Below are 26,377 nucleotides of genomic sequence, written 5' to 3' on the forward strand. Positions count from 1 at the left end.
GATATTCACAGTAGCTTCTCAGTATATATACTCTCTTATGAAATTTGTTATTAACAACCAAACCCAATTCAAAAGTAATAGCTGTGTGCATAACTACAATACTAGGAGAACATCTACATCTAAATCTACATTTATACTCCGCAAGCCACCCAACGGTGTGTGGCGGAGGGCACTTTACGTGCCACTGTCATTACCTCCCTTTCCTGTTCCAGTCGCGTATGGTTCGCGGGAAGAACGACTGTCTGAAAGCCTCCATGCACGCTCTAATCTCTCTAATTTTACATTCGTGATCTCCTCGGGAGGTATAAGTAGGGGGAAGCAATATATTCGATACCTCATCCAGAAACGCACCCTCTCGAAACCTGGCGAGCAAGCTACACCGCGATGCAGAGCGCCTCTCTTGCAGAGTCTGCCACTTGAGTTTATTAAACATCTCCGTAACGCTATCACGGTTACCAAATAACCCTGTGACGAAACGCGCCGCTCTTCTCTGGATCTTCTCTATCTCCTCCGTCAAGCCGATCTGGTACGGATCCCACACTGATGAGCAATACTCAAGTATAGGTTGAACGAGTGTTTTGTAAGCCACCTCCTTTGTTGATGGACTACATTTTCTAAGCACTCTCCCAATGAATCTCAACCTGGTACCCGCCTTACCAACAATTAATTTTATATGATCATTCCACTTCAAATCGTTTCGCACGCATACTCCCAGATATTTTACAGAAGTAACTGCTACCAGTGTTTGTTCCGCTATCATATAATCATACAATAAAGGATGCTTCTTTCTATGTATTCGCAATACATTACATTTGTCTATGTTAAGGGACAGTTGCCACTCCCTGCACCAAGTGCCTATCCGCTGCAGATCTTCCTGCATTTCGCTACAATTTTCTAATGCTGCAACTTCTCTGTATACTACAGCATCATCCGCGAAAAGCCGCATGGAACTTCCGACACTATCTACTAGGTCATTTATATATATTGTGAAAAGCAATGGTCCCATAACTCTCCCCTGTGCCACGCCAGAGGTTACTTTAACGTCTGTAGACGTCTCTCCATTGATAACAACATGCTGTGTTCTGTTTGCTAAAAACTCTTCAATCCAGCGACACAGCTGGTCTGATATTCCGTAGGCTCTTACTTTGTTTATCAGGCGACAGTGCGGAACTGTATTGAACGCCTTCCGGAAGTCAAGAAAAATAGCATCTATCTGGGAGCCTGTATCTAATATTTTCTGGGTCTCATGAACAAATAAAGCGAGTTGGGTCTCACACGATCGCTGTTTCCGGAATCCATGTTGATTCCTACATAGTAGATTCTGGGTTTCCAAAAAGGACATGATACTCGAGCAAAAAACATGTTCTAAAATTCTACAACAGATCGACGTCAGAGATATAGGTCTATAGTTTTGCGCATCTGCTCAACGACCCTTCTTGAAGACTGGGACTACCTGTGCTCTTTTCCAATCATTTGGAACCCTCCGTTCCTCTAGAGACTTGCGGTACACGGCAGTTAGAAGGGGGGCAAGTTCTTTCGCGTACTCTGTGTAGAATTGAATTGGTATCCTATCAGGTCAAGTGGACTTTCCTCTGTTGAGTGATTCCAGTTGCTTTTCTATTCCTTGGACACTTATTTCGATGTCAGCCATTTTTTCGTTTGTGCGAGGATTTAGAGAAGGAACTGCAGTGCGGTCTTCCTCTGTGAAACAGCTTTGGAAAAAGGTGTTTAGTATTTCAGCTTTACGCGTGTCATCCTCTGTTTCAATGCCATCATCATCCCGGAGTGTCTGGATATGCTGTTTCGAGCCACTTACTGATTTAATGTAAGACCAGAAGATGATCTTCACTATTCAAGATTAAATCTAACTTTGGCACAGAAAGGGGTGAATTATACTGGCACTAAAGTCTTTGGTCACTTACCAAATAGTATCAAAAGTCTGACAGATAACCAACAAGTATTTAAGAAGAAATTAAAAGAATTTCTGAATGACAACTCCTTCTACTCCATAGAGGAATTTTTAGATATAAATTAAGAAAAAAAAGAAAAAAAAAAAAAAACAAAACAAAAATATTAAAAAAATAAAAAAAATAAAAATAAAAAATAAAGAAAAAACACAAAAAAATAAAGTTGTTATATTAACTTAAGTATGTTGTTAAATTAACCTAATTATGTCATGTATTGGAAAATTCGACTCGTTCCACATCATTATGAAATATCGTATTCATGATCCATGGAACTAGTATTAATCTAATCTAATAATCTAATCTAATGTAGATGACCAACGTTGTCCAAATGAACATCAGCTTCTGGACGAACTTCTGCATTTGCTCGCTTTGAAGCACTTGGAATGGCATTGGACTCTCACTAGTGGGAGCTGGCAGGTGGCTTTTCTATTTTTGTCAGTACTTTGGCCACATTTTCCCTAAAGTGAAGCAAATGAAGGGTATTATTTTAGGAACACCTAATTCTGATGCATTTTTCTTGTACTCAATCCATGCATTTACACATGCAATATCAACTGCATGAACAAACATGTGAAGTATCCGCTTTTGCGATCTGATGAATGTGTGATAAATTGTGATCAGAAAATCCATCTTGTCAACCCCTCCCATATGTTGATTGTAAACTTGAATAACTTCTGGCCAGTTGATTTCAACATATTTCTTTTCAGTTTTATCCCATCACTTACACAAATCTTTGTGTCCAATTCCCACAAAATTTGACGCCATTACCACAGGCTTATTGTCATAACTTTTTGTTACTGTAACTTCTCCATCTTCACTTATCAATTCTTCAGCAGAGCCTCTACCACATTTTGTCATGTCTTTGTCACTTGAAAATAGTGGGTTCTTGGAGTGTTTTTGGCGCACCGTATGTATTGCTTACATATTCTTATTTCTCAAGTTCTGCAGGAGACTATAATTTGGGAAATAATTATTGAAAATGAGAAGCACATTTGTTTCATTGATTCTTTCTGCTAATTTCACCACTACCTGATGTACCAAGACCAAAAATTTTTAACATTGCTGGATCAAGTTCTGTCATTGAGGCTTGATATATTATAAAATCAAACATTTGACCACTTGTTCCACAGAGTGCAAATATTTTATTCCCCATGGTTTTGGTAGCCCTTTACATACTGTTTTACTTACTGTTTTCCCTTGAAAGGCACCATTTGCTCATTGACACTAAGATGTTCTTCTGTTGGTAAACTCAGCAACCGTTGTCTTATGGAATTGTATATTGGTCTGACTTTCCAAAATCAATCATTTTTATCAGGATCACTTGTTGTGTCAACACAGTAAAAGTTCTGTCTCAGTTTTAGGAAATGGTTAACTGACATAGTGTCTGCTATTTGGAAAATACGTAGCTGCGGCTCCCAGTAACATCGAATACTGGAGTATTTCAAGTTTCCCATCAAAATGTGAATTTCTATAAGTGAAGGTATTTCTTTTTCTGTCATAGGAGCAAAATTACCTACACTTCTGTATACTTCATAAATATTTGTGCAAAGCCCGCTAAATGCCCAATAGGCATGGCTGTCGTCCTGCATATCCAGATGCAAAGCACGTGAACAGACATCAGACTAACCAATCTGGATATTCAAAGCCACCTTTTGATCTGTTATGATTAAATGGATATTTTTCTTATTCAACTTTAGGCTGGGTATGCTGTAGCAAATTTGTATGCTACAATAACATTCTCGCTGCCAATGCATTGTCGTTTGGGTGGGACGAGTGTTTCGTGATTATCCCAGTGTCACTTATGATGCAGTTAGTGGGCTTTGCATCTAGGCTACTCAGCTTACAATATACTGTATGATATAAAATGTCTAACATTACCTCCATCATTGTTCTCTTGTTCAACATTATTGCCAGGATCATCAGATAGATTGTCAGTTTCAGAGGGATTAAGGAGCACTATAACTTTTTATTCTTCTTCTGTAAGTGGCCTTTGTCTGTCTTGGGGCATTGTGAAATCACCATAAGATGACTAAAAAGACAGTGAAATAATGTCCTAAATATCTATGCCATTATAACCTTTCAATCACAATGTCCTCATTTGGAGACATGTATAAAGTTATGTTACTTACCTTCTGTTCTGAAAGACACCTTTAGTTTTCACCTTCAAGACTGCACCTTTCTATGCACAGATAAATTTTCTTACCTAAACTCAGAAGATATCATCCGGCTGATAGGAGGTACAAAGATTACTGGGAAGTGTCCATGTGACTGCACATTCAGTTTTGTTTTGTGGTACCACAGATTGACAGGAGATATCGACAGTGTTCTCAGATAAACTCTCTGCTTGTGAAAATATGAGGACAATAATCACAAATGGTAAAATTTATGAATTTTAATATACTAAGCATTTATTTAGTAGCCCTATGTCTTTATATGAGGATGCAATGACCGAATGGGTTAAACAGGTCTGCATATTTCAATAAAAATTCCTCCATTGCTCCTTTCTCCATTCCTTTTAAATGTTTCTCTTTTCCATGTAATGCAGTAACATGAGTGGCATGCAGGGCCTGTCCATGGATAAGATTACTAAATAATACTTCCCAATATATTTAATACTTGATAAATTATCTTTTTCAAATCAACAGTCAGTTCATGGAACTAGAACTAGAAATAAGAATAACCTTCGAAGTCACTTACTTTCGTCCAGTAAGGTGTCCATTACAGGAACACACATTTCGATTCATTCCTGACAGCAGTAAATACTAATTACTGCCAAAGCATACTTTAAGAGGAGCCTAAAGACTTTGGTGGCCAGCTGCTTCTGCTTTCTTAGTAGAACCGACTGATGTGAACTTATTATAATAATATCAAATCATGTGAGTATTAAGTAAAAATTAACTGCAGTACAGCGGTTGAACACTAGACTTGCATTCAGGAGGACGACGGTTCAATCCTGCATCCAGCCATCCTGATTTAGGTTTTCCGTGATTTCCCTAAATCGCTCCAGGCAAATGCCTGGATGGTTCCTTTCAAAGGGCATGGCCAACTTCCTTCCCCGTCCTTCCCTAATCTGATGAGACCGATGATCTCGCTGTCTGGTCTCCTTCCCCAAAACAACCCAACCCTTAACTTCTGTACAGCTTCAGTACAGTAATGTGACCAATGTAAAGAAGCAGTTAGCCTCCATAGCCAAGGTTACCAACTCTTGCACTGTGGCAGTGCTCAACTTGAAGGTAGGCTGGTTCAAATCCTGGTAGTGGATGAAATTTTCACTGCCAGTATTTGGCACCAGGGAGAGGAGAACTGGTGGCATAAAGTTCTTATCTCTAGTTTTTGCACCAATGTTCTTAATTAAATTTCAAACCTCCCTGCAGTGTCTTGTGAACTGAGCGCATATGACACTGTTGATGGTGACACATCTGTTGGATGGTGATGTTAAGCTTGGCAGCTCCCTTGGTGCTATTCCAGAGGAGTGAGCTATATGCTAGCACTGGGTTTCTCTCACTCCCTTCTCTCATCATCATCATCATCATCATCATCATCATTATCATAGAACACAAATCTAATACTACACTACATATTTGCTTCCATTACACTCACGTACACTCCACAAACACACATATGACAGAACTCTTGCACATCAGTAAGGAAAGGGGTTGACATTTGTGGAGAAAAAAAGCCCTGTCTGAGAGGTGACTGAATCCATCCCATGGGATACCTCACCCCACAGTTCCATGCAGTATTTTCTCCCTGATAGTTCATGATTGGAGTAGTCTAACAATTACTATATCCACCTCAATGAACAGTATGTTCACAAGTTTTGTGATAAGCCTTTTATTACCTTTGAAATGAAAACATGTTTAAGACTTTGTGACTAATTCTACATCCTTGAGGATCATTTTACTTGGGATCTCTAGTAGGTACATTAACATATGTCTTTTTATGTAAATATGTGTTGTGTATTCTTGTTTCATGGCATGTTCTACATCCTTGAGAATCTCATCACTGCGCATCTATGCAATGAAAAGTATGTATAATGTAATCAAACTGGAGTGCTTCAACTGGCAGTCATTTCTGCTAAGATGTATTGGGAGGTATGGTGCTCCTTACAAACTCAGCAATCACACTGTCATGTAAATGGACATGATTATGGAGTTGAAGTTGTATGAAATTGTAGATATGTAGATGAGTTATATGTGAAACATATATTGTATTTTTTGCACATTTTTTGTGACTTAAGCAGTAGTCTATTTTTAATATTAACTTAGTCAAGAACCCCATACAAGGACTATCTTCATTGATAATGGATGCAATTAAAAGAAATAGACAATAGTTTCAAATGTTTTATATCTTTGAAATGGTGAATACAATCAGTTCAAGTAATCTTCTTCTTGCCATACTTTCTCAGGAAGCAGCTCAGCTGCAGAGTTAAGAAAGACTGACATTTTGAAATATAGATTTCTTTAATCTCTTTACTGCGTATTAAGTTCCTCAACTTAGCTCCCACAAATAGAGAACATCTTAATTGGTCTTATTGCTTTTGGCAGTGGATCCCTACCATATTTGATCACTGAACTAATTATGATGGTCTAATATGTTTGGTAAAAATAGTGTCATGCTCCATTACATTATGGTCTCTTCACACCTCCCTCCGCCCCCCAAGAACCATGGACCTTGCTGCTGTTGGGGAGGCTTGAGGGCCTCAGCGATTCTGATAGCCATACCGTAGGTGCAACCACATGGAGTGGTATCTGTTGAGAGGCCAGACAAACGTGTGGTTCCTCAAGAGAGGCAGCAGCATTTTCAGTAGCTGCAAGGGCAACAGTCTGGATGACTGACTGATCTGGCCTTGTAACATTAACCAAAACGGCCTTGCTGTGCTGGTACTGCGAACGGCTGAAAGCAAGGGGAAACTACAGCCATAATTTTTCCCGAGGGCTTGCAGTTTTACTGCATGGTTAAACGATGGATGGTGTCCTCTTGGGTAAAATATTCTGGTGGTAAGATAGTCCCCCATTCAGATCTCCGGGCGGGGACTACTCAGGAAGATGTTGTTATCAGGAGCAACAAGATTGGTGTTCTACGGATCAGAGTGTGGAATGTCAGATCCCTTAATCGGGTAGGTAGGTTAGAAAATTTAAATAGGGAAATGGATAGGTTAAAGTCAGATATAGTAGGAATTAGTGAAGTTCACTGGCAGGAGGAACAAGACTTCTGGTCAGGTGAATAAAGGGTTATATACAGAAAATAAAATAGGGGTAGGTTTAGTAATTAACAAATAAATAAATAAATAAATAAATAAATAAATAAAAAATAAATAAATAAATAAAAATAGAAGCACTGGTAAGCTACTGTGAACAGCATAGTGAATGCATTATTGTAGCCAAGATAGACACAAAGCCCATGCCTACCACAGCGGTACAAGTGCGTATGCCAACTAGCTCCACAGACAATGAAGAGACTGAAGAAATGTGTGATGAAATAAAAGAAATTATCCAGATAGTGAAGGGAGACGAAAATTTAATAATCATGGGGAACTGGAATTTGGTAGTACGAAAAGGAAGAGAAGGAAAAGTTGTAGGTTAATATGGAATGCGGGTAAGGAATGAAAGAGGAAGCCACCTGGTAGAATTTTGCATGGAGCATAACTTAATCATAGCTAACACTTGGTCTAAAAATCATGAAAGAAGGTTGTATACATGGAAGAGGTCTGGAGATACTGGAAGGCTCCATATAGATTATATAATGGTAAGACAGAGCTTTAGGAACCAGGTTTAAATTGTAAGACATTTCCAGGGGCACAAGTGGTCTCTGACAACAATGTATTGGTTATGAACTGTGGATTAAAATGAAGAAACTGTGAAAAGGTGGGGATTTAAGGAGTAGGGATCTGGATAAACTGAAAGAACTGGAGGTTGTAGAGAGTTTCAGAGAGAGCATTAGGGAACAATTGACAAGAATGGGGGAAAGAAATACAGTAGAAGAAGAATGGGTAGCTTTGAGAGATGAAATAGTGAAGGCAGCGGAGGATCAAGTAGGTGAAAGGACAAGGGCTAGTAGAAATCCTTGGCTAACAGAGGAGATATTGAACTTAATTGTGAAAGGAGAAAATATAAAAATGCAGTAAATGAATTAGGCAAAAAGGAATACAAATGTCTCAAAAATGAGATCAACAGGAAGTGCAAACTGGCTAAGCAGGGATGGCTAGAGGGCAAATGTAAGGATGTAGAGGCATATATCAGTAGGGGTAAGATAGATACTACCTACAGGAAAATTAAAGAGACCTTTGGAGAAAAGATAACCACTTGTACAAACGTCAAGAGCTGAGATGGAAAAACCAGTGTTAAGCAAAGAAGTAAAAGCAGAAAGTTGGGAGTATACAAAGGGTTTATACAAGGGTGATGTACTTGAGGGCAATATTATGGAAATGGAAGAGGACATAGATGAAGATGAAATAGGAGACATGATACTGCATGATGAATTTGACAGAGCACTGAGAGACATAAGTTGAACAAGGCCCTGGGAGTGGACAGCATTCCATTAGAACTACTGATAGTGTTGGGAGAGATAGCCCAGACAAAACTCTACCATCTGGTGAGCAAGATGTATGAGACAGGCGAAATACACTCAGACTTCAAGAAGAATATAATAATTCCAATTCCAAAGAAAGCAGGTGTTGACAGGTGTGAAAATTACTGAACTATCAGTTTAATAAGTCACAGCTACAAAATACTGACACGAATTCTTTACAGATGAATGGAAAACTGGTAGAAGCCTACCTCAGGGAGGATCAGTTTGGATTCCTTAGAAGTGTTGGAAAACACAAGGCAATACTGACCCTACGACTTATCTTAGAAGACAAATTGAGGAAAGGCAAACCTACATTTCTAGCTTTGGTAGACTTATAGAAAGCTTTTGACAATGTTGATTTGAATATTCTATTTCAAATTCTGAAGATGGCAGGGGTCAAATACAGGGAGAAAAAGGCTATTTACAATTTGTACAGAAACCAGATGGCAGTTAAAAGAGTCGAGATGCATGTAAGGGAAGCAGTGGTTGGGAAAGGAGTGAGACAGGGTTGTAGCCTATCCCCGATGTTATTCCATCTGTATACTGAGCAAGCAGTAAAGGAAACAAAAAAAATCTGGAGTAGGAATTACAATCCACGGAAAGAAACAAAAACTTCGAGGTTTGCTGATGACATTGTAATTCTGTCAGAGACAGCAAAGGACCTGGAAGAGCAGTTTAATGGAATGGACAGTGTCTTGATAGGAGGATATAAGGTGAACATCAACAAAAACAAAATGAGGATAATGGAATGCAGTCAAATTAAATCAAGTGATGCTGAGGAAGGATGTCTAGGAAAGCATTTCTGAAGAAGAGAAATTTATTAGTATTGAGTATAGATTCAAGTGTCAGAAAATCATTTCTTAAAGTATTTGTATGGAGTATAGCCATGTATGGAAGTGAAACATGGATGATAACTAGTTTAGACAAGAAGAGAGTAGAAGCTTTCAAAATGTGGTGCTACAGAAGAATGCTGAAGATTGGATGGGTAGATCATGTAACTAATGAGGTGGTACTGAATAGAATTGGGGAGAAGAGGAATTTGTGGCACAACTTGACTAGAAGAAGTGGTCAATTGGTAGGAGATGTTTTGAGGCATTAAGGGATCATCATGCTAGTGTTGGAGGGCAGTGTGGAGGGTAAAAACCATAGAGGGAGACCAGGAGATGAATATAATAAGCAAATTCAGAAGGATGAATGTTGCAGTAGTTACTTGGAGCTGAAGAAGCTTGCACAGGATAGAGTAGCATGGAGAGCTGCATCAAACCAATCTCTGGACTTGAAGACCACAACAGCAACAACAATCCTTCCATTCCTCTTGGCAAAAAATCTTATATGTGTGTTTTCTATCAACTTCAAGAAGTTCTATAATTTTCATTGTGATAGGGTCTGCAGCTGTGATGAATTTGAATTCAAAAAATTCAAGAAGTAACATCAGTTTTGCAATATGTTTTGTTTTGCAAAATAAGTCTCCAAGTTTGATGGGCATGTCAGATTAGCTTTCCTCAACCACTTGACAAATTTACAGCTTCAGCTTGTCATGACCAGTGTTGTCAGTGCAGACTGCACATTGTTTTGAAATTTCCTGACAGATTGAAGCTGTGTGCTGGACTAGCCCATGAGGGGCATGGCAGAAGCACGAGGTATTAGGGTTTCTTCCAGTTCCATTTATGTATTGAACATAGGAAGAATGATTGTTTGAATGCCTCTTTGAATACAATAATTATTCTAATATTATCCTCATAATCCCAATGTGAGCAATACATACTGGTTGTAGTATAGTCCTAGAATCATCATTTAAAGTCAGTTCTTGAAATATTGGTAATAGACATTCTCAGGATAGTTTATGTCTATTCTCAAGGGTCTTCCAATTCGGTTCCTTCAGTATCTCTGTGACTCTCTCCCACAGATCAGACAAATGTGTGACCATTCACGCTACCCTTCTCTGCAAACAGTCAGTATCCCCTCTTAGTCCTATTTGGTACAGTTCTTTTCTCCATTTTGAAATCTTATCAATATCTGACTGAATATGTATGAAGCTTCTTTCAGACAGCACTTTACCATACATAATTGCACCACCTGCAAAAAGTCTGAGGTTACTATTAATACTGCCTGCAAGGTCATTGATATACAAACTGAACAGCAAGGGCCCCAATGCACTTGCCAGGGGCACATTTGAAGTTATTTCTACATCTGATGATGACTCTCCATACAAGATAACATGCTGTGTTCTCCCTACTGAAAGGTCTTCAAACTAGCATACATTTTACTTGAATCTCCATGCGATCATAGTTTTGACAATAAGCATAAGCACAGGCATGGTTAAATCAGGTGCTGGTTTCAAAGAAGTGACGAAAAACATCGTAAAATATAACTATGACAAGCAGGTCAGTGTTGTAATTTGCACTGGAGCTAAAGACATTTACGAAAACAATGCTATGAAAATGTATAAGCAGCTCTTGAGTGTTTTGCTAGTACTGTCAAATACAAACATTTTACTTGTGAATTTTACCAACGGGCATGATATACCTGAATGGTCAAGTGTGAATAAGGAAATTCACAGAATTAATGTGAAACTTAAAAGCAGTTGTAGGCTACTCAGTAATGTGAAATTAATTGACTCAAGCACACTTGATAGAGAATGTTTTACAAAACATGGGCTTCACCTTAACAGAAATGGGAAGGCCAGGTTAGGAAACTTAATAAGGGAAAAATTAAATGCATTTCCAAAGTGACAGCCACTGAACTGGGATGGTATAAATCTCCAGTAGCAGAAACACCAGCACAAACAGCAGCAGCACGTAAATGGACCATCCAAAAAACAGTAGCAACAGAGGAACCTACTACTGAACCAACATTAGCAGCAGCAGCAGAACTAACATCAGAAGCAATAGTTACAGCATCAAAAACCAACCAACGAGAATCATTAGCACTCACAGCAACATCAGAAGCAGTAGTTCCAACATCAATAACCAAGCAACCAGAATCACTGGCATTCACTGCAACAGCACACAGCAGCAGCAGTGGTAATAGGAGCAGTCATCACACCAGAAGAAGGCAGCCACCCTTGAGAAGCCAGGATTTTTGCTGGGGCAAAACAGTGAACATCAGCACATAACAGGGAAACATCTAAATGTTTGCAAGCAGAGGAATTTACAACAACGTATGAAATCTTGTAACGGTGTAAGAGTCGGATTGTTCAAATCAGCTAAGAATTATGAGTCTGAACATTCAGTGTCTTAAAAACAAGTACCTTGAACTTGAGATAGCAGCAAATAGTGACCATATTAATTGTTTATGTGTTATGGAACATTGGAGCAGGGACAGTGAACTAAACAGCATAAACTTAAGCCAATATAAACTTGCCAGTCAGTACTGTAGGCAAAATGCCAAAGGTGGTGGTGTATGCATTTATCTAAATCCTAAGCTTAAATTTAATTTAAGATACGAGGCTAAACCATTAATCATAGAAAAGGATTTTGAAGCAGTAGCCATTCAGTTATATAGTTTAAAGAAGAAAATAATTGTTGCAGCAATTTACAGATCACCATCTGGAGATACTGAAGTCTTTCTTAAGAATTTGGAAGAAATGCTCAGCATTTTATCAAATGAGAACTCTACCATAATTCTTTGTGGTGACTTTAATATTAATCTATTGGTCCAGAGTTCGGTAAAAAACAAGTTTTTAGACATACTAAAAAGCTTCAACATATTCCCCCACATATCAGTTCCCACTAGAACTCTTCTAAAATGTGGTCACACATGAAGTTGCAGTTACAAATGTGAATATAGGATTATCAGATCACAGTGCACTAACCTTTAATCTCACTGCAACTCCCAAGGAGGAGGAAAATAAAAAGGAGTACAAACGATTTTTCTCTACTAAAAATTGTAATCAGTTCAAAAATAATTTAAAAAATGCAGTTTGGTCAGAGGTCTTGGCACAAACAAACACAAATGATGCTTACAATACATTTGTTTCCACTTTTATGACATACTTTGAAATGTGTTTCCCAAAAAAGCTTTTGAGTTATAGATCATCTGGATCCAAAGGGACCTGGATAACACCTGGAATTAAAAAGTCAAGTGAAACCACAAAATTACTAAGTTTAAAGTTAAAAATGTGTCATGATCAGCAGTTTGTTGAGTATGTGAGGACATACAAAAATACTTACCGCAAAGTAATAGCAAAAGCAAAATTATTAAGTAATGATAGATTAATAAGGCAGGCTAGTAACAAGTCCAGAATGATGTGGAAAATGGTAAAAAAAGAAACTGGGGGTCAAACTAAAGAACAGGAAATCAATCTTAAAAATAATGAAAATATCCCCATAGAGAAAGATGCCATGGCAAACTATGTAAACAATTATTTTGTAAATATTCCCCTTACTTTAAGTAGTAAATTTAAGCAACAACCAACAGTGGCGACTCCAATGGTAAATACCAGCATGATGGCAATCCCAACAGATGAGCATGAAGTTCTAAAAGTCATTAAATGCTTGAAATCCAAAATGTCCTCTGGGTTGGATGATGTACCTATATCAATAATTAAGAAAATTGCTCCATGTGTTGTCAAACCTATAGTGCACATAGCAAACTTGTCCCTTAGTGAAGGGATATTTCCAGATAAACTTAAAATCTCTAAAGTGATACCTCTATACAAAAATGGTGACAGACATAAAATAGAAAATTACTGTCCTATATCTCTCCTCCCAGCCTTCTCCAAAATACTCAAGGAATTAATGAAAATCAGGGTTAAAAAATAACTAGAAAAACATAAACTAATAAATAACAGTCAGCATGGTTTTCGAGCAGGGCACAGTACAGAAACAGCCATATTGGACTACACAACAGAAATAGTAAGAAATTTGGAGTCAAATAAACAGGTTGTTGGAATTAATCTAGATTTATCCAAAGCCTTCGTTACTGTGAACCATGTAATAGTACTAGGGAAACTTGAAGCAATAGGTATCAGGGGTACTGTTAAAAATGGTTTGAATCTTATTTGCAAAACACGTAACAAGTTGTTGAGCTGAGGTCATCCAACAATCTTCACAATTTTAAACTCATATCTGAACCAAAACAAATTGAAATAGGTGTTCCTTGCCGGCCGGGTTGGGCGAGCGGTTCTAGGCGCTACAGTCTGGAACCGCGCGACCGCTACGGTCGCAGGTTCGAATCCTGCCTCGGGCATGGATATGTGTGATGTTCTTAGGTTAGTTAGGTTTAAGTAGTTCTAAGTTCTAGGGGACTGATGACCTCTGATGTTAAGTCCCATAGTGCTCAGAGCCATTTGAACCAAATAGGTGTTCCACAGGCAGCATTCTGGGCCCATTGTTATTTCTAATTTATATCAATGATATACAGGCTCCAGACAGCTCAGCCAAAATTCTACTATTTGCAGATGACATGAGTATCCTAATTAGTGATATAAAAGAATCATTGTGTACTACAGCAGAAAAAATGCTCTCATACATACAGTCATGGTTTTATTCAAATAAGCTGACATTAAATACAAAGAAAACAAACTTTATACAGTATGGAAGCAAGTGTCAAGGGGAAAATATGTGCCTTTATGTTGGATATCAAACAAATAGAAAAAGTGTGCACCACAAAGTTTCTGGGAATGTGAATTGACCAAGATTTAAACTGGAATGAACACAGTGTATATCTTACTCAGAAACTTAACTCAACATGTTTTGCCTTAAGAATAATATCCAGGGTATGTAGCAAGGAAAGTATTAGAGTGGTGTACTTTAGTTATTTCCAATCAATTGCAAGCTATGGCATAGGTTTTTGGCGAAAAACCAGGTCAAGACTAAATGACATTTTAATTATGCAAAAAAGAGCTATTCGTATCATGACACACAGCCCAACACAAACTCACTGTAGACCCTCATTCAGGCAACTAAAGATACTGACAATACCATCAATATATATTTTTAAATGCCTGGAAATGATCAGTAAAAATAACTGTGATCTCCAAAGCAACTCAACCTACCGTGATCACAATACAAGACATTGTAAAGACTTCCACATTCCCTATGTAGCAAAACCTAGGAGTCAGAAACCTACTAGCCACTTAGGAATAAAGCTTTTAAATACACTTCCATCTCAAATTAAAGAACTGAAAGGCAAAAATAATTTCAAGCGTGAAGTAAAAAAATACTTTATGGAAAAATGCTACTACAGTGTAAATGAATACTTGTCTCAGACTGTGGATTGAAACCTGAACTTATTTTTTAAAAAATTTAAACTAATTTAATTACGTTTTCAACTTCATAATTATGGTACTTATGAAAAATCTGTTAAATATCTGTAATATATTTTGTGTATAAGGCGTAGTTCATGATATGTAATTGTTTATCATGAGCACATACTTTTGTTTTTGTGTAATAAGTTCTTGTACACTACTTATGTACTATGTGTATGTAATTTGTTTTGCTGTTTGTATATGTTTGTCCATTTATTATGTGTATGTGTTGTTATGTGTTACGTGTAATCAAATAACAAATCCTATATCACATGTGTGATGTATTGGATGCTAAATAAATAAATAAAATAAATAAACTGAGTCAAATGCTTTTTGGAATTCTTGCACAATTAGCAAGAAAGTGTTAATGTTATAATAATAATATTAATAATAATAATAACTGTAAATAGCCAGAATGTATCCCTATAAACATTGTTTTATTTTTTTAGTTGTCTATAAGTGTTCTACGTTTGTTCTGTTGATGCATTCCACATCGTAATATTTATCATGAATTTTATTTATGGGAACAAGTAATTATCTAACTGTGCTCATTTTGTCATGTATAATATTAAAGTTTCTTCTATTGTAACTCTACTAAATTATATGGTCAGTACATAGAGCATCATTTCTGTGTTTCAGCCAGGAAGTATGTCCAATGCTTTGGTGTCTGCTCTTGATGTTTTTCCAACTATTGCTGCAGTCTGCAACATCTCACTTCCAACAGACAGATATTTTGATGGTATTGATGTTCAAGGTATCCTAACAGGAGAGTCGGAGCAAGGTCATGAGGTATAGACAATTTTCTTCAACTACAATTTTATAATTTTGTAAAATATTCACTTCAAATATTTACCTAACTCTTACTTCTGTCTGATGGGCAAGGATCAGACTTTGTGTACTTGAGAAACTTGAACAAAAGCTTTTGAGAAACTTGAAAGAAAGCTTATGTTATTCCTGAGGAATCATGTTGGGTATATTTAGAGACACAGTGGATGTAAATGTAGAATCTGGATGCTTGGATCGTGCAGTGACCTGGCAGATACATTTATGTATTCATTCCAGTTGAGCATTTTGACTGCACTCATTCTCAGGAAAGACCTCAATCAGAGTGAAATGAAAGATTTGATACAATTTTGGACAACATAAATGAATAAAAAGCTATTTGATTGTATGTTATAATAACTATGTTGGCCTATTTCACCATTTTGTTTTCCCAACAAAATATTCTCGTCCAAACTGCTTAACTGAGCACGTTAAACACATTATGTATTTGAAGATCCTTTTTCTGAAAATTATATTTCATTACAACTTAATGCTGTGTGGATGACATAGTACAAAAGTGAAGAAATAATGTGAAATTTTTTCATGTACTCTGAATACCTTGTTAGGGTAGCCACATGTGATAAATATACATAGTCCTTTTTCCAGTTGAAAGACAAGTTCTCTGTTATTTTATTTGTGTATTCTCAACCCACAATGCAATAGTCTGATTTTCAGTTGTGAGCCAGGGTTTGATCTAATTGACTGTAATAAACATTTGATTATCAGCTTACTATTTTATTACTCCTAGGATCATGTATACCACTTGCAAGTGAGAAACAGACATGCTTCCAGTAGTGCTGAATAGCTCTTATGGCAGTAAGTGCTGAACTTCATCTCTTAAACACCTTATGTAAATAATGTAGTAGTAAAAACAAACAATGGAAACTCCAGGTTGGAGTACCAACAACATAAGAAAAAGATAGATTGCTACTCTCTGTTAAGATGACACTTGGAGTTGCAGAGAGGCACAATGAAAAGACACTTACTCATTAGCCTTTGGCCAAATCCTTTATCAGAAAAGGAAACACACACACACACACACACACACACACACACACACACACACACATTCATTCAAACAAGTGAACAAACCTCATGCACACTTGCCTGCCATCCCCGGCACCTTAGATCAGGATGCCGGAATTTCAGTCCGTGCTGCTGGAGATGGTGGTCATGTGCGTTTGAGGTTTACTCGCTTCTGTAAATGAACATATGTGTGCTTGCTTTTCTGATGGAGACCTTGGCTGAAAGGTAATGTGTAAGTGTCTTTTTGTCATGCCTGTCTGCAACTCCACAAGTCGTCTTTACGGTGAATAGCAATCTAACTTTTCCTTATATTGTTAATGTAGTAGTAATAGTGACAACTCACTGAATAGTAGAGGTGTTGAGTAGCTGATAGCAAACAAACATGACTAAAAATTTGCTAGCTTTCAGAGTTACATTGTGCCAGCTGAACTATGAGTGTCATGAAGAGGCTTATACAAAATGTTCAGTTGTTAACTTCACATAATGTTCTTATAGCACACTACATTGCTCCAGAAACTTATGCTGTAGAATAGTATTCAATGAAAGACAAAAAGCATCTCAACTGTTCCATTTCCTGGCCAACATAATTTCTGAGTGTGAATCCTTTTTGTCTGAAGCAGTACTGTATTTGCATAAGGGACTGTCATTCTAGCTACAGTTGCTCTGACTTAAACAGGCTCTAAGTATCTCTTCTCTTCTGTCATATTTTGAATTCATGTTTTAAATTGTGAAATGTGCAAATTTGTAAGACATAGAAAAATGTATTTATTTATTTTTTTGTTTTGAATCATCAGTGTTCTGACTGACTTGAGGAAGCCTACCATGAATTTCTCTCCTGTGCCAATCTCTTCAACTCAGAGTATCATTTGCAACCTATGTCCTCAATTATTTGCTATATGCGTCTCTGTCTTTCTGTACAGTTTTTGCCCTCTATAGCTCCATCTAATACCATGGATATTATTCAGTGATGTATTAACAGAAGTCCTATTATCCCATCAATGTTTTCCATACATTCCTTTCCTCTCTGAGTCTGGACAGACCCTACTCATTCCTTATCTTATTGGCCCACGTAATTTTCAACATTCATCTATACTCCACATTTCAAATGCTTCAATCCACTTCTGTTCCAGTTTTCCCACAGTCCATGTTTCACTGCCATACAATGCTGTGCTCCAAACATATGCTCTCAGAAATTTCTTCCTCAAATTAAGCCCTGTGTTTGATGCTAGTAGCTTTCTACCCACCAGGAATGCCCTTTTCACCAGTACTAGTCTGTTTTTGATGTCCTCCCTGCTCCATCTGTTATGGGTTATTTTGCTGCATAGGTAGCAGAATTTCAACTTCACCTACATTGTGACCATCAATCCTGATGCTAAGTTTCTCATGGTTCTCATTTGTGCTATTCTGATTGCTTTCATATTTCTTAAATTTACTCTCAGTCCATATTCTGCACTCATCTGACTGTTCTTTCCGTTCAGAACATCATGTAATTCTCCTTCACTGTCACTGAGGATAGCAATGTCATTGAACCTTATCAGTAATATCCTTCCATCTTGAATTTTAATTCCACTCTTGAACCTTTCTTTTATTTCCATTATTGCATTTTTGATGTATAGATTGAACAGTACATTCCTGTCTTAGGTAATTTTTAATCCAAGCTCTTAGTTCTTGGTTTCCACTTGTATTATTCCCTCTTAGCCAGTTTACATTCTGTATATTAGTCACCTCTCCCTATAGCTTATCCCAATTTTTCTCAGAATTTCAAACATCTTCCACCATTTGACATTGTCGAACCCTTTTTCTAGGTCGACAAGTCCTATGAATGTGGCTCGATTTTCCTTCAGCCTTGCTTCCATTATCAACAACAATGTCAGAACTGCCTCTCTGGTGCCTTCACCTTTCCTAAAGCGAAACTGATCGTCATCTAATGCATGCTCAATTTTCTGTTCCATTTTTCTGCCTATTACTCTTGTCGGCAAGTTGCATGCATCGGCTGTTAAACTGATTGTGTGATAATTCTTGCACTTGTCAGCTATTGCAGTCTTCAGAATAGTTTGTGTGATGCTTTTCTGAGAGTCAAATGGTATATCACCAGTCTCATACATTCTACACATGAATGTGAATATTTGTTTTGTTGTTACTTCCCCCAATGATTTTATAAATTCTGATGGAATGTTATCTGTCCCTTTTGCCTTTTTTGATTTTAAGTCTTTCAAAGGTTTTTTAAATTCTTACTCTAATACTGCATCTCCTATGTCTTTCCTATTGACTACTGTTTATTCTTCTATCATGTCATCAAACAAGCCCTCCCTCACATAGAGGCATTCAATGTACTCTTTCCCCCTATATGCTCTTTCTTCTGTATTTAACAGTGGAATTCCCATTGCTCTCTTAATGTTACCACCCTTGCTTTTAATTTCACTGAAGGTTATTTTGACTTCTCTGTATGCAGCATCAGTTATTGTGACAGTCATTTCTTTTTTGATTTATTGACATTTTTCAATGTCATTTCATTTTAGCTTCCCTGGACTTCCTATTTATTTCATTCCTAAGTTGCTTGTGTTTCTGTATTCTTCATTTTTGCTGAACATTTTTTTATTTCCTTCATTCTTCAGTCAACTGTTTCTTCTGTTACCCATGGTTACCTCACATGTACCCTCTTTATACCTACGATTTTCTTTTCGCCTTCTGTGATTCTCCTTTTTAGAAATGTCCATTCCTCTTCAATTGAACTGCTTACTGAGCTATTCATTACAGCAGTGTCTGTAGCATCAGAGAACTTCAAGCATATCTCTTCATTCTTTAGTACTACCTTATCCTACTTTTTTGTGTATTGATTCTTCCTGACTTGTCTCTTAAACTTTAGCCTGTGCTTTGTCACTACTAAATTGTCTATATCTGCTCTTGGATATACCTTACAATCCAGTATCTGATTTTGGAATCTCTGCCTGACCACAGTGTAATCTAACTGAAATTTTGCAGTATCTCCTGACCTTTTCCAAGTATACCTCCTCCTATTGTGATTCTTGAACAGAGTATTCACTATTTCTATCTGAAATTTATTGCAGAACTCAATTAGTATTTCTCATATCTCATTCCTAGTACAAGCCCATACTCTCGTATAACCCTTTCTTCCACTCCTTCCCCTATAACCGCATTCCAATCTCTCCTGACTGTTAGATTCTCATCTCCCTTTATGTACTGAATTTCCTGTTCAATATCCTCATATACTTTCCCTATCTCTCCATCTTCTGCTTGTGATGACAGCATGTATACCGGAACTGTTGTTGCTGGTGTTGGTTTGCTGTTGATTCTGATGAGAATAACCATATCACCAAACTGTTCACAGCAAACAGTCTCTGTCATACCTTCCTATTTGTAACAAAACCTATTCTCATTGACACATTTTTTGCTGCTGCTGATATTACCCTATAGTCATCTGACCAGAAATTGTTTCTTCTTTCCATTTCATGTCACTGACCCCCACTATATCTAGGTTCAGCTTTAGCAGTTTCCTTTTCAGATTTTCTAGCTTTCCTACCTCATTCAAACTTCTGACACTCCATACCCCAAGTCATAGAATATTACTCTCTTACAGGTTATTCAGTCTTTTTCTCATGGTTACCTCCCTCTTCCAGAGAACTGAATGCAGGACTAGTCTGGAATCTTTTGCCAAAGATGGTTCTTCAATTACAGGCCACATGTCCTGTGAATATACATTTCCATTGCCTTCTGCATTCTAATGCCACTGATTATTGCTGATTCTTTTGCCTTTATGGACAGTTTCCCACCCAAAGGGCAAGAGAGTGCCCTGAATGTCTGTCTGCACCTCCACCCTCTTTGACAAGGCCAATGGGTGACTTCTTATTCCAGAAGTCTTTGGCTCCCATGGCTGATGATTCTTATTCAAAATTTGAACAGTGGTGGGGTTTGAACTTGGAGCTGTGGATGTTTTGATTACTCTAAATATTTTGTAAAGTGCATAAATGCTGCAGAGTATTTCTAATCATCTTTGCAACTACTAAAACAATGCTTATTTATTTCATCATAAGCATTTCATTTTATTCACTGTGAATTTTGTCAGTGGTATGGAGTCAAACAAATTTGCAATTTTAGTTTGCTTCATGATAAAAAATGGTTCTGTTTTCAGATTACATATCACAGAGATCCATTCCACCTGTAAGCAAAAGTCAGACTAAAATACAGTAAGTAAAAGTCACACTTCAATATCTTTTGAATTTAAATGTTTTTAAATCTAGAAGTGAACCATAACTATAAATATGTTTGATTCCAGGTCATTGATAATGATTTAAATGAATAAAATGAAATTCTTATAGTAAAAAAAAAAGTATTCATTTTTTAGTAGTTGCATGGATGTATTTGAAGACCTAAATGTAATCATACAACAACTATTAGTGCTATGACCACATAGATGCAGGATTTATGTAAATGTTGGTCTGGCTTAGATAATAATATGGTGCCAGTTTCTCAATAAATGATTGACTGTATGATGTTATTGGCTGGGAGACACCATGTGGGATTGTTTAGTCACCTAGTACAAGTATTTTTATTTGATGCCTCTTTGCCAACTTGCACATTGATGATGATAAAATGATGGTGATGATAACTCAACACCCAGTCCCTGAGTGAATAAAGTCCATGGCCAGCTGGAAATGAAACCCAGGAACCCCTGGTCTAGAGTCAGCAATAACCACTAGACCATGAGCTGTGGACAATTTCTTCTTAATGTGTAGGTTAGTGTACTGTTCTCTATCAAAATTATTCTTAATTAGGGAGCAGGAATTTTCTAATTTATTTAAAATTTTGATATGATGATAGTTTTTTCACTGATTTGTACTCAGTTTTGAGGTCAACAGGATAAAGAGAAAAATCTGTATGTGTAAATGAAAGTTTATATTTAAACATCAAAATTAATAATGACAAGACAAAAGACAAATGATCTACAGTGTTATCAGCTTTTAACTACTAATGAAATAGCTGCTGTGAGTGTAGAATTCCATACCAAAGCATTTAAGCTTTATTAAGAAAACATTACATGGTTATTTCAGGTGTTATTTCACCCCAATAGTGGAGCAGCAGGACCAGAAGGTGAAATTGGGGCAGTAAGAATTCAGGAGTACAAAGTTGTATACTACTCTGGTAAGCTGACAATTATTTAACACTATTTGAGGAATACCTTTGATGCTTTACTAACACCACGAAGAAGTTATATAAATTAGCCACAAACTGGTATTCATAAAAGTATCAATGTAAAATTGTAACTTTAGCAGCTGATGAAAGAATGTGTGATGTTGCAGTGCAATTGTGGGGACAGTACTGGCAAGGGGCACATTGATACTAGGGCACAAAGTCTTTGCGAATTTCATTCAGTGTACTCAGTTGGGCAGTAACTATACCTTACAGACAGGCATGTGAGCAATATATGCAGATGTCAGCATTTGAGATAGGACGTGTAGCTGGCTCAAAGAAGCTGGTTGGAGTAATCAGTGAATGGCTTGGCAACTGAGTAGGAGTGATAGGCCACTATTCAATGAAATTGGCATGAATGGGTGAACCATGGTCAAATACAGCATCAAGAAGGATGCGGTCGACCTAGAGAGAAGACAGAATGAGAGGACTGAGCAGTCATCAGAGAGGTACTCAAGAGCCCTGGATTCATCATCATCATCATCATCATTGATCTGATGTGCACCTGGTGCTTCACTGACCACAAGAACCATTAATAGGCAGTTCACAGAAATGGGTATGAGATTATGGTGCTCCTTGCACCAACTACCATTGATCTCTGTACAACAGTAAGCCCATTTGCTGTGCTGTCATGCACATTTGGCCTGGAATCTCATCAACAGGAGAAGAATTGTCTTCAGTGATGAGTCCCATGACCAGAAAAGACATCGAGATTCCCTAGACAGTGGTGGAATAACAAACCAGACTGTCACCCGCATGTGGACTGGCAACCAGGAGTGATGGTCTAGAGAGCCGTTTCATTTCATGGCACCCCATTGGTTGTCATGCATGGCACCCTTACAGCACAGCTGCCCATTCATGATATTCTACACCCTGTTTTCTTGCCCGTCATGGTAAGCCATCCTCGGCTTACATTTCAGCAAGATAATGTCTGCCTGCACACAGCAAGAGTTTATTCTGCTTGTCTTTGTGCTTGCCAAACACTGCCTTGTCCAGCAATGTTACCAGTCTCTCCCCAATTGAGAACATTTGGAGTGTAATAGGCGCCCCCCCCCCCCAACAAATTCCAGATTTTTACGGTCTAATGGGCCAATTGGACAGAATTTGGCGTGTCCTGAGGAGGAAGGGCCTGAGGTGGAGCAGCGTGTTACTGACTTGCTCAATTTCTGAAGCTCGTTTTCTTTGGATAAATTATAGAATTTTTCTGAAACTGCAATCATTTATTTATCTGTACATGCACATCACATCTATTTATTTCATCCCATTTGAATAATTCCTTCATGGTGTATTTTTTGGTTTTGTTTTAGAGTGTATTTTAAAATTAATATGTTAATGGAAAGTCCTTGGCAGAATATAAATAATCAAAAGAGTAAACGTGGCAATACATGGAATACTTGAGGTGCTGAGTTACTGATAGGTAGGTAAAAAAACTGTTTCTGGTTTTCGGATAAATTGTTATTCAGGTCTATAGAGTACGTATATGCCTGCACAGCTAAGTGACTACAATGTGTGAGTACTGCAGGTCAAGCTTGAACCTGTTTACTGTAGTCAAAATATGGCCTCATGCTACAAATGGTCCCCTCCTCACCCGCACACACTCCTCAATTACTGAACTGACAATTCCTCAATGTCCTACCAACCACCTCTTCTTTTAGCTGAGGTGTGACACAAAGTTCTTTTCTTTTCTTCATTAGTTACATAATCCACCCATCTAATATTCAACGTTCTTCTGGAGCACCACATTTCAAAAGTTTCCATTCTCTTCTCATTTGTACTGTTTATTGTCTGTGTTTCACTTTTGTAAAAAGTTACAATGTAGGCAAATACTTTCAGAAAACACTTTCTAGTACTCAGATTTATCTTAGATTCATAGAGTTCATAGTGCCTGCTCCATTCACTGCCACCACCTACCAACATGGGATGAGGTCTGAAGATGGCCAGTAACTGGAAAAAAAAAAAAAAAAAAAAAAAAAAAAAAAAAAAAAAAAGAAGGAGAGAGAGAGAGAGAGAAGAAGAAGAAGAAGAGAGGTTTCTTGTGGCCAAAACTCTTCACAAAAAAAGGAAGAAGAAGAAGGAGAAGAAGAAGAGAGGTTTCTTGTGGCCAAAACTCTTCACGTTCATCTTAAAGGACTAAGAAAAACCACTCTTCTCCATGACAAATGTTCTCAAAAATTACTTTCTTCTGAAATACTTTGCTTGCTATTGCCCAAGTGTGTGATACATCCTTCATACTTGGACCATCATCAAGTATTCTGCTGCCCAAAATAGAAAAACTCATTTACTGCTTGTTATATCTCATATCCTAATCTAATTCCCACATCACCGTGTGATTAAATTTGACTATGTTCCCTTACCCTTGTTTTATTTGTGTTGGTGTCACTCTTGTTACTTCTTTTCAAGATACCATCCATTATGTTCTTCCACATTCTTTGCTGTCTCTGTATAATATGGCATGTATTTGCAGTCAGAAATAAGTAATGATGTATCTGCTTGTCCTGTCTGGAAGCTTGGCATGAATAAAATAATTCGGTAGAAATTTATTACATTATTTATTCTTTGAGGAAGGTTGCAAATTTGCTGGCTCGATTTATCAACAAAATAAGTAAGAGCATACGCAGTCTCAAGTAATAGCCACTCCATATAGAAACATGAATACATTATACTTTGTAAATACTGACATTTTTCTTTTCCTAGACTTCAAATTCTCAAGTATCTTTTAAGATCTGAATGGTGACTTTTAGTGAAAGGATCTCTAATAATTAATAATGGAGTATTATGAATTTCAGATAATTAACAGTTTTATTACTACAGTACTGTAAAACTGCCTTTTTACACCTTTCAGTAGAGTGACCCAAAAAAGTGCAAAATTCTGGAAAGTGAATACAGGGAAGCATAGGAAAAACAACAAGCAAAAATAAATAAATTGCTCTTATTGTCATACTCTTTACATTGTTCAAAATATGAAAATAAAACAATTTAAATTTTGTCTATTTAAAAAATCTGAAATAATTAATTGTTTTTGTTTCTTTCTAATAGCAATTAGCTATACTTGTCTCTCTGCTGTATACAAAGCACCAGCCACAAAGGAAATGGCCAAGTGCTGACACATGCAAATGCCCACGCATGTTTCCTTCTTCATTCCGATCATGTCCAGTGGTGTAAATAAAACACAGAAGTAAAAGTCTTTCATATTCATGTTCTAATGTGAGACTTATTATTGAGAATCATTATAAAATTGTGCTAAATAAAACTTGAAACCCAATACTGATTAAAACACTAAAGTTGACAGTCTTTGTAAACAGAGAACAACAGACACAAAATCTACAGCTTGTAGTCGACAAGGAGGTCACTTGGCTCTAGGATGTCCTGGATGAAAAAGAGGGTGGAAATTGCTGTGATGTTAAGGAGCATATTGAGCAGGAATGTTTACATCTGACATCAGATCAGATCATACCAACCTAAGACTGCATTCCTAGTATGGATTAGCGTGTTTCACATAGAAGTAACAACAATATGTGAAAGCCCATTATAGAGACTGCCATGTTCAAATAAGGCTTTTATTTTTATAAATGACTGTGAAATTAAATTAAAGCTGTTGTAATACAATGCAGTGAGAAGAAGGAAGGTTGTCAGATTGTGATTCTCATCATGGCAGTGACTCAGCACCACCCTTCCAAATACTGTGAACCTATAACACATGTGGCCGAGACCCAACACACTGACGCTGGAAATCTTGCTTACTGTGCTAATGTTACATTACACAATCAATAACTTTATATGTAGCCTGTGTTTTCTACTTTGTTTCAGGGCTGGCTTTGAGCAGGAATACGATGCACTTTTTGCAGAAATCTGTATAAAAATCAATGTTAACCATTGTGATAATGTCAAAGAACTACTACTAGTAGTAGTAGTAGTAATAATAGTAGTAGTAGCTTTATTCATCTCTAGATCTCTTTTTACAAGGATATAGAACATGTAAAAGTATTTGCAAGTTTAGATCAATTTAAAATAAGCTAATTCGTATACACACACATTTACAGACTTCTAGTTAGAGACAATCATTAGATTTTTTATAAATAACTTATTAAATAATGTAATGCCACACTGTTCACTCATATCTCACTATCAGTCACTGCGCACACTATACGCACTTTGTTTCATAACACTTCACTCACTACACACACAAATGCACACACACTGGTGGTCTCTGGGCCTTTTTCTGTACTGCTAAGTCCCATTTGCTATCCTGAAAAACTGAGTCAGCATCCCTCTATAATGAGTGAGATGTTGAGCTCAGAAAGAGGAAGGAGGTGTTAGTATTGTGCTATGCATAGCTTGGGGGTAAGTACTTCTACAAAGGAAAAAAGAAGGAAAAAACAAAATGTGAAGGTGTTATGTGGAAAGTTGGATGTTTTATAATCATTATTATTATTTATTTGTATAACATTTCTTTATCAAACCCCTGCTCTGTTTTATATAAGTAATCCTACAATGCATAAAATGTACTGCATCACAGGTACTTTTTAGCTGTCTT

General features: G+C 37.1%; 1 protein-coding gene across 3 annotated transcripts in view; it reads left to right on the plus strand.

The window, feature by feature from the left end:
* Nucleotides 1-26,377, plus strand: part of LOC126234481 (arylsulfatase G-like) — a 113,966-nt gene that overhangs the window by 81,950 nt on the left and 5,639 nt on the right. For 2 of the 3 annotated variants that reach the window (XM_049943172.1, XM_049943173.1), the window contains 2 exons: nt 15,427-15,576; nt 21,705-21,795. In XM_049943172.1, coding sequence (XP_049799129.1) covers nt 15,427-15,576; nt 21,705-21,795 — 241 coding nt within the window. Of the gene's footprint in view, nt 1-15,426; nt 15,577-21,704; nt 21,796-25,650; nt 25,768-26,377 lie in introns of those variants that run through there. The other variant, XM_049943175.1, reaches the window with a different exon arrangement.

This window comes from Schistocerca nitens, chromosome 2, assembly GCF_023898315.1.
Source record: "Schistocerca nitens isolate TAMUIC-IGC-003100 chromosome 2, iqSchNite1.1, whole genome shotgun sequence".
Taxonomy (NCBI): domain Eukaryota; kingdom Metazoa; phylum Arthropoda; class Insecta; order Orthoptera; family Acrididae; genus Schistocerca; species Schistocerca nitens.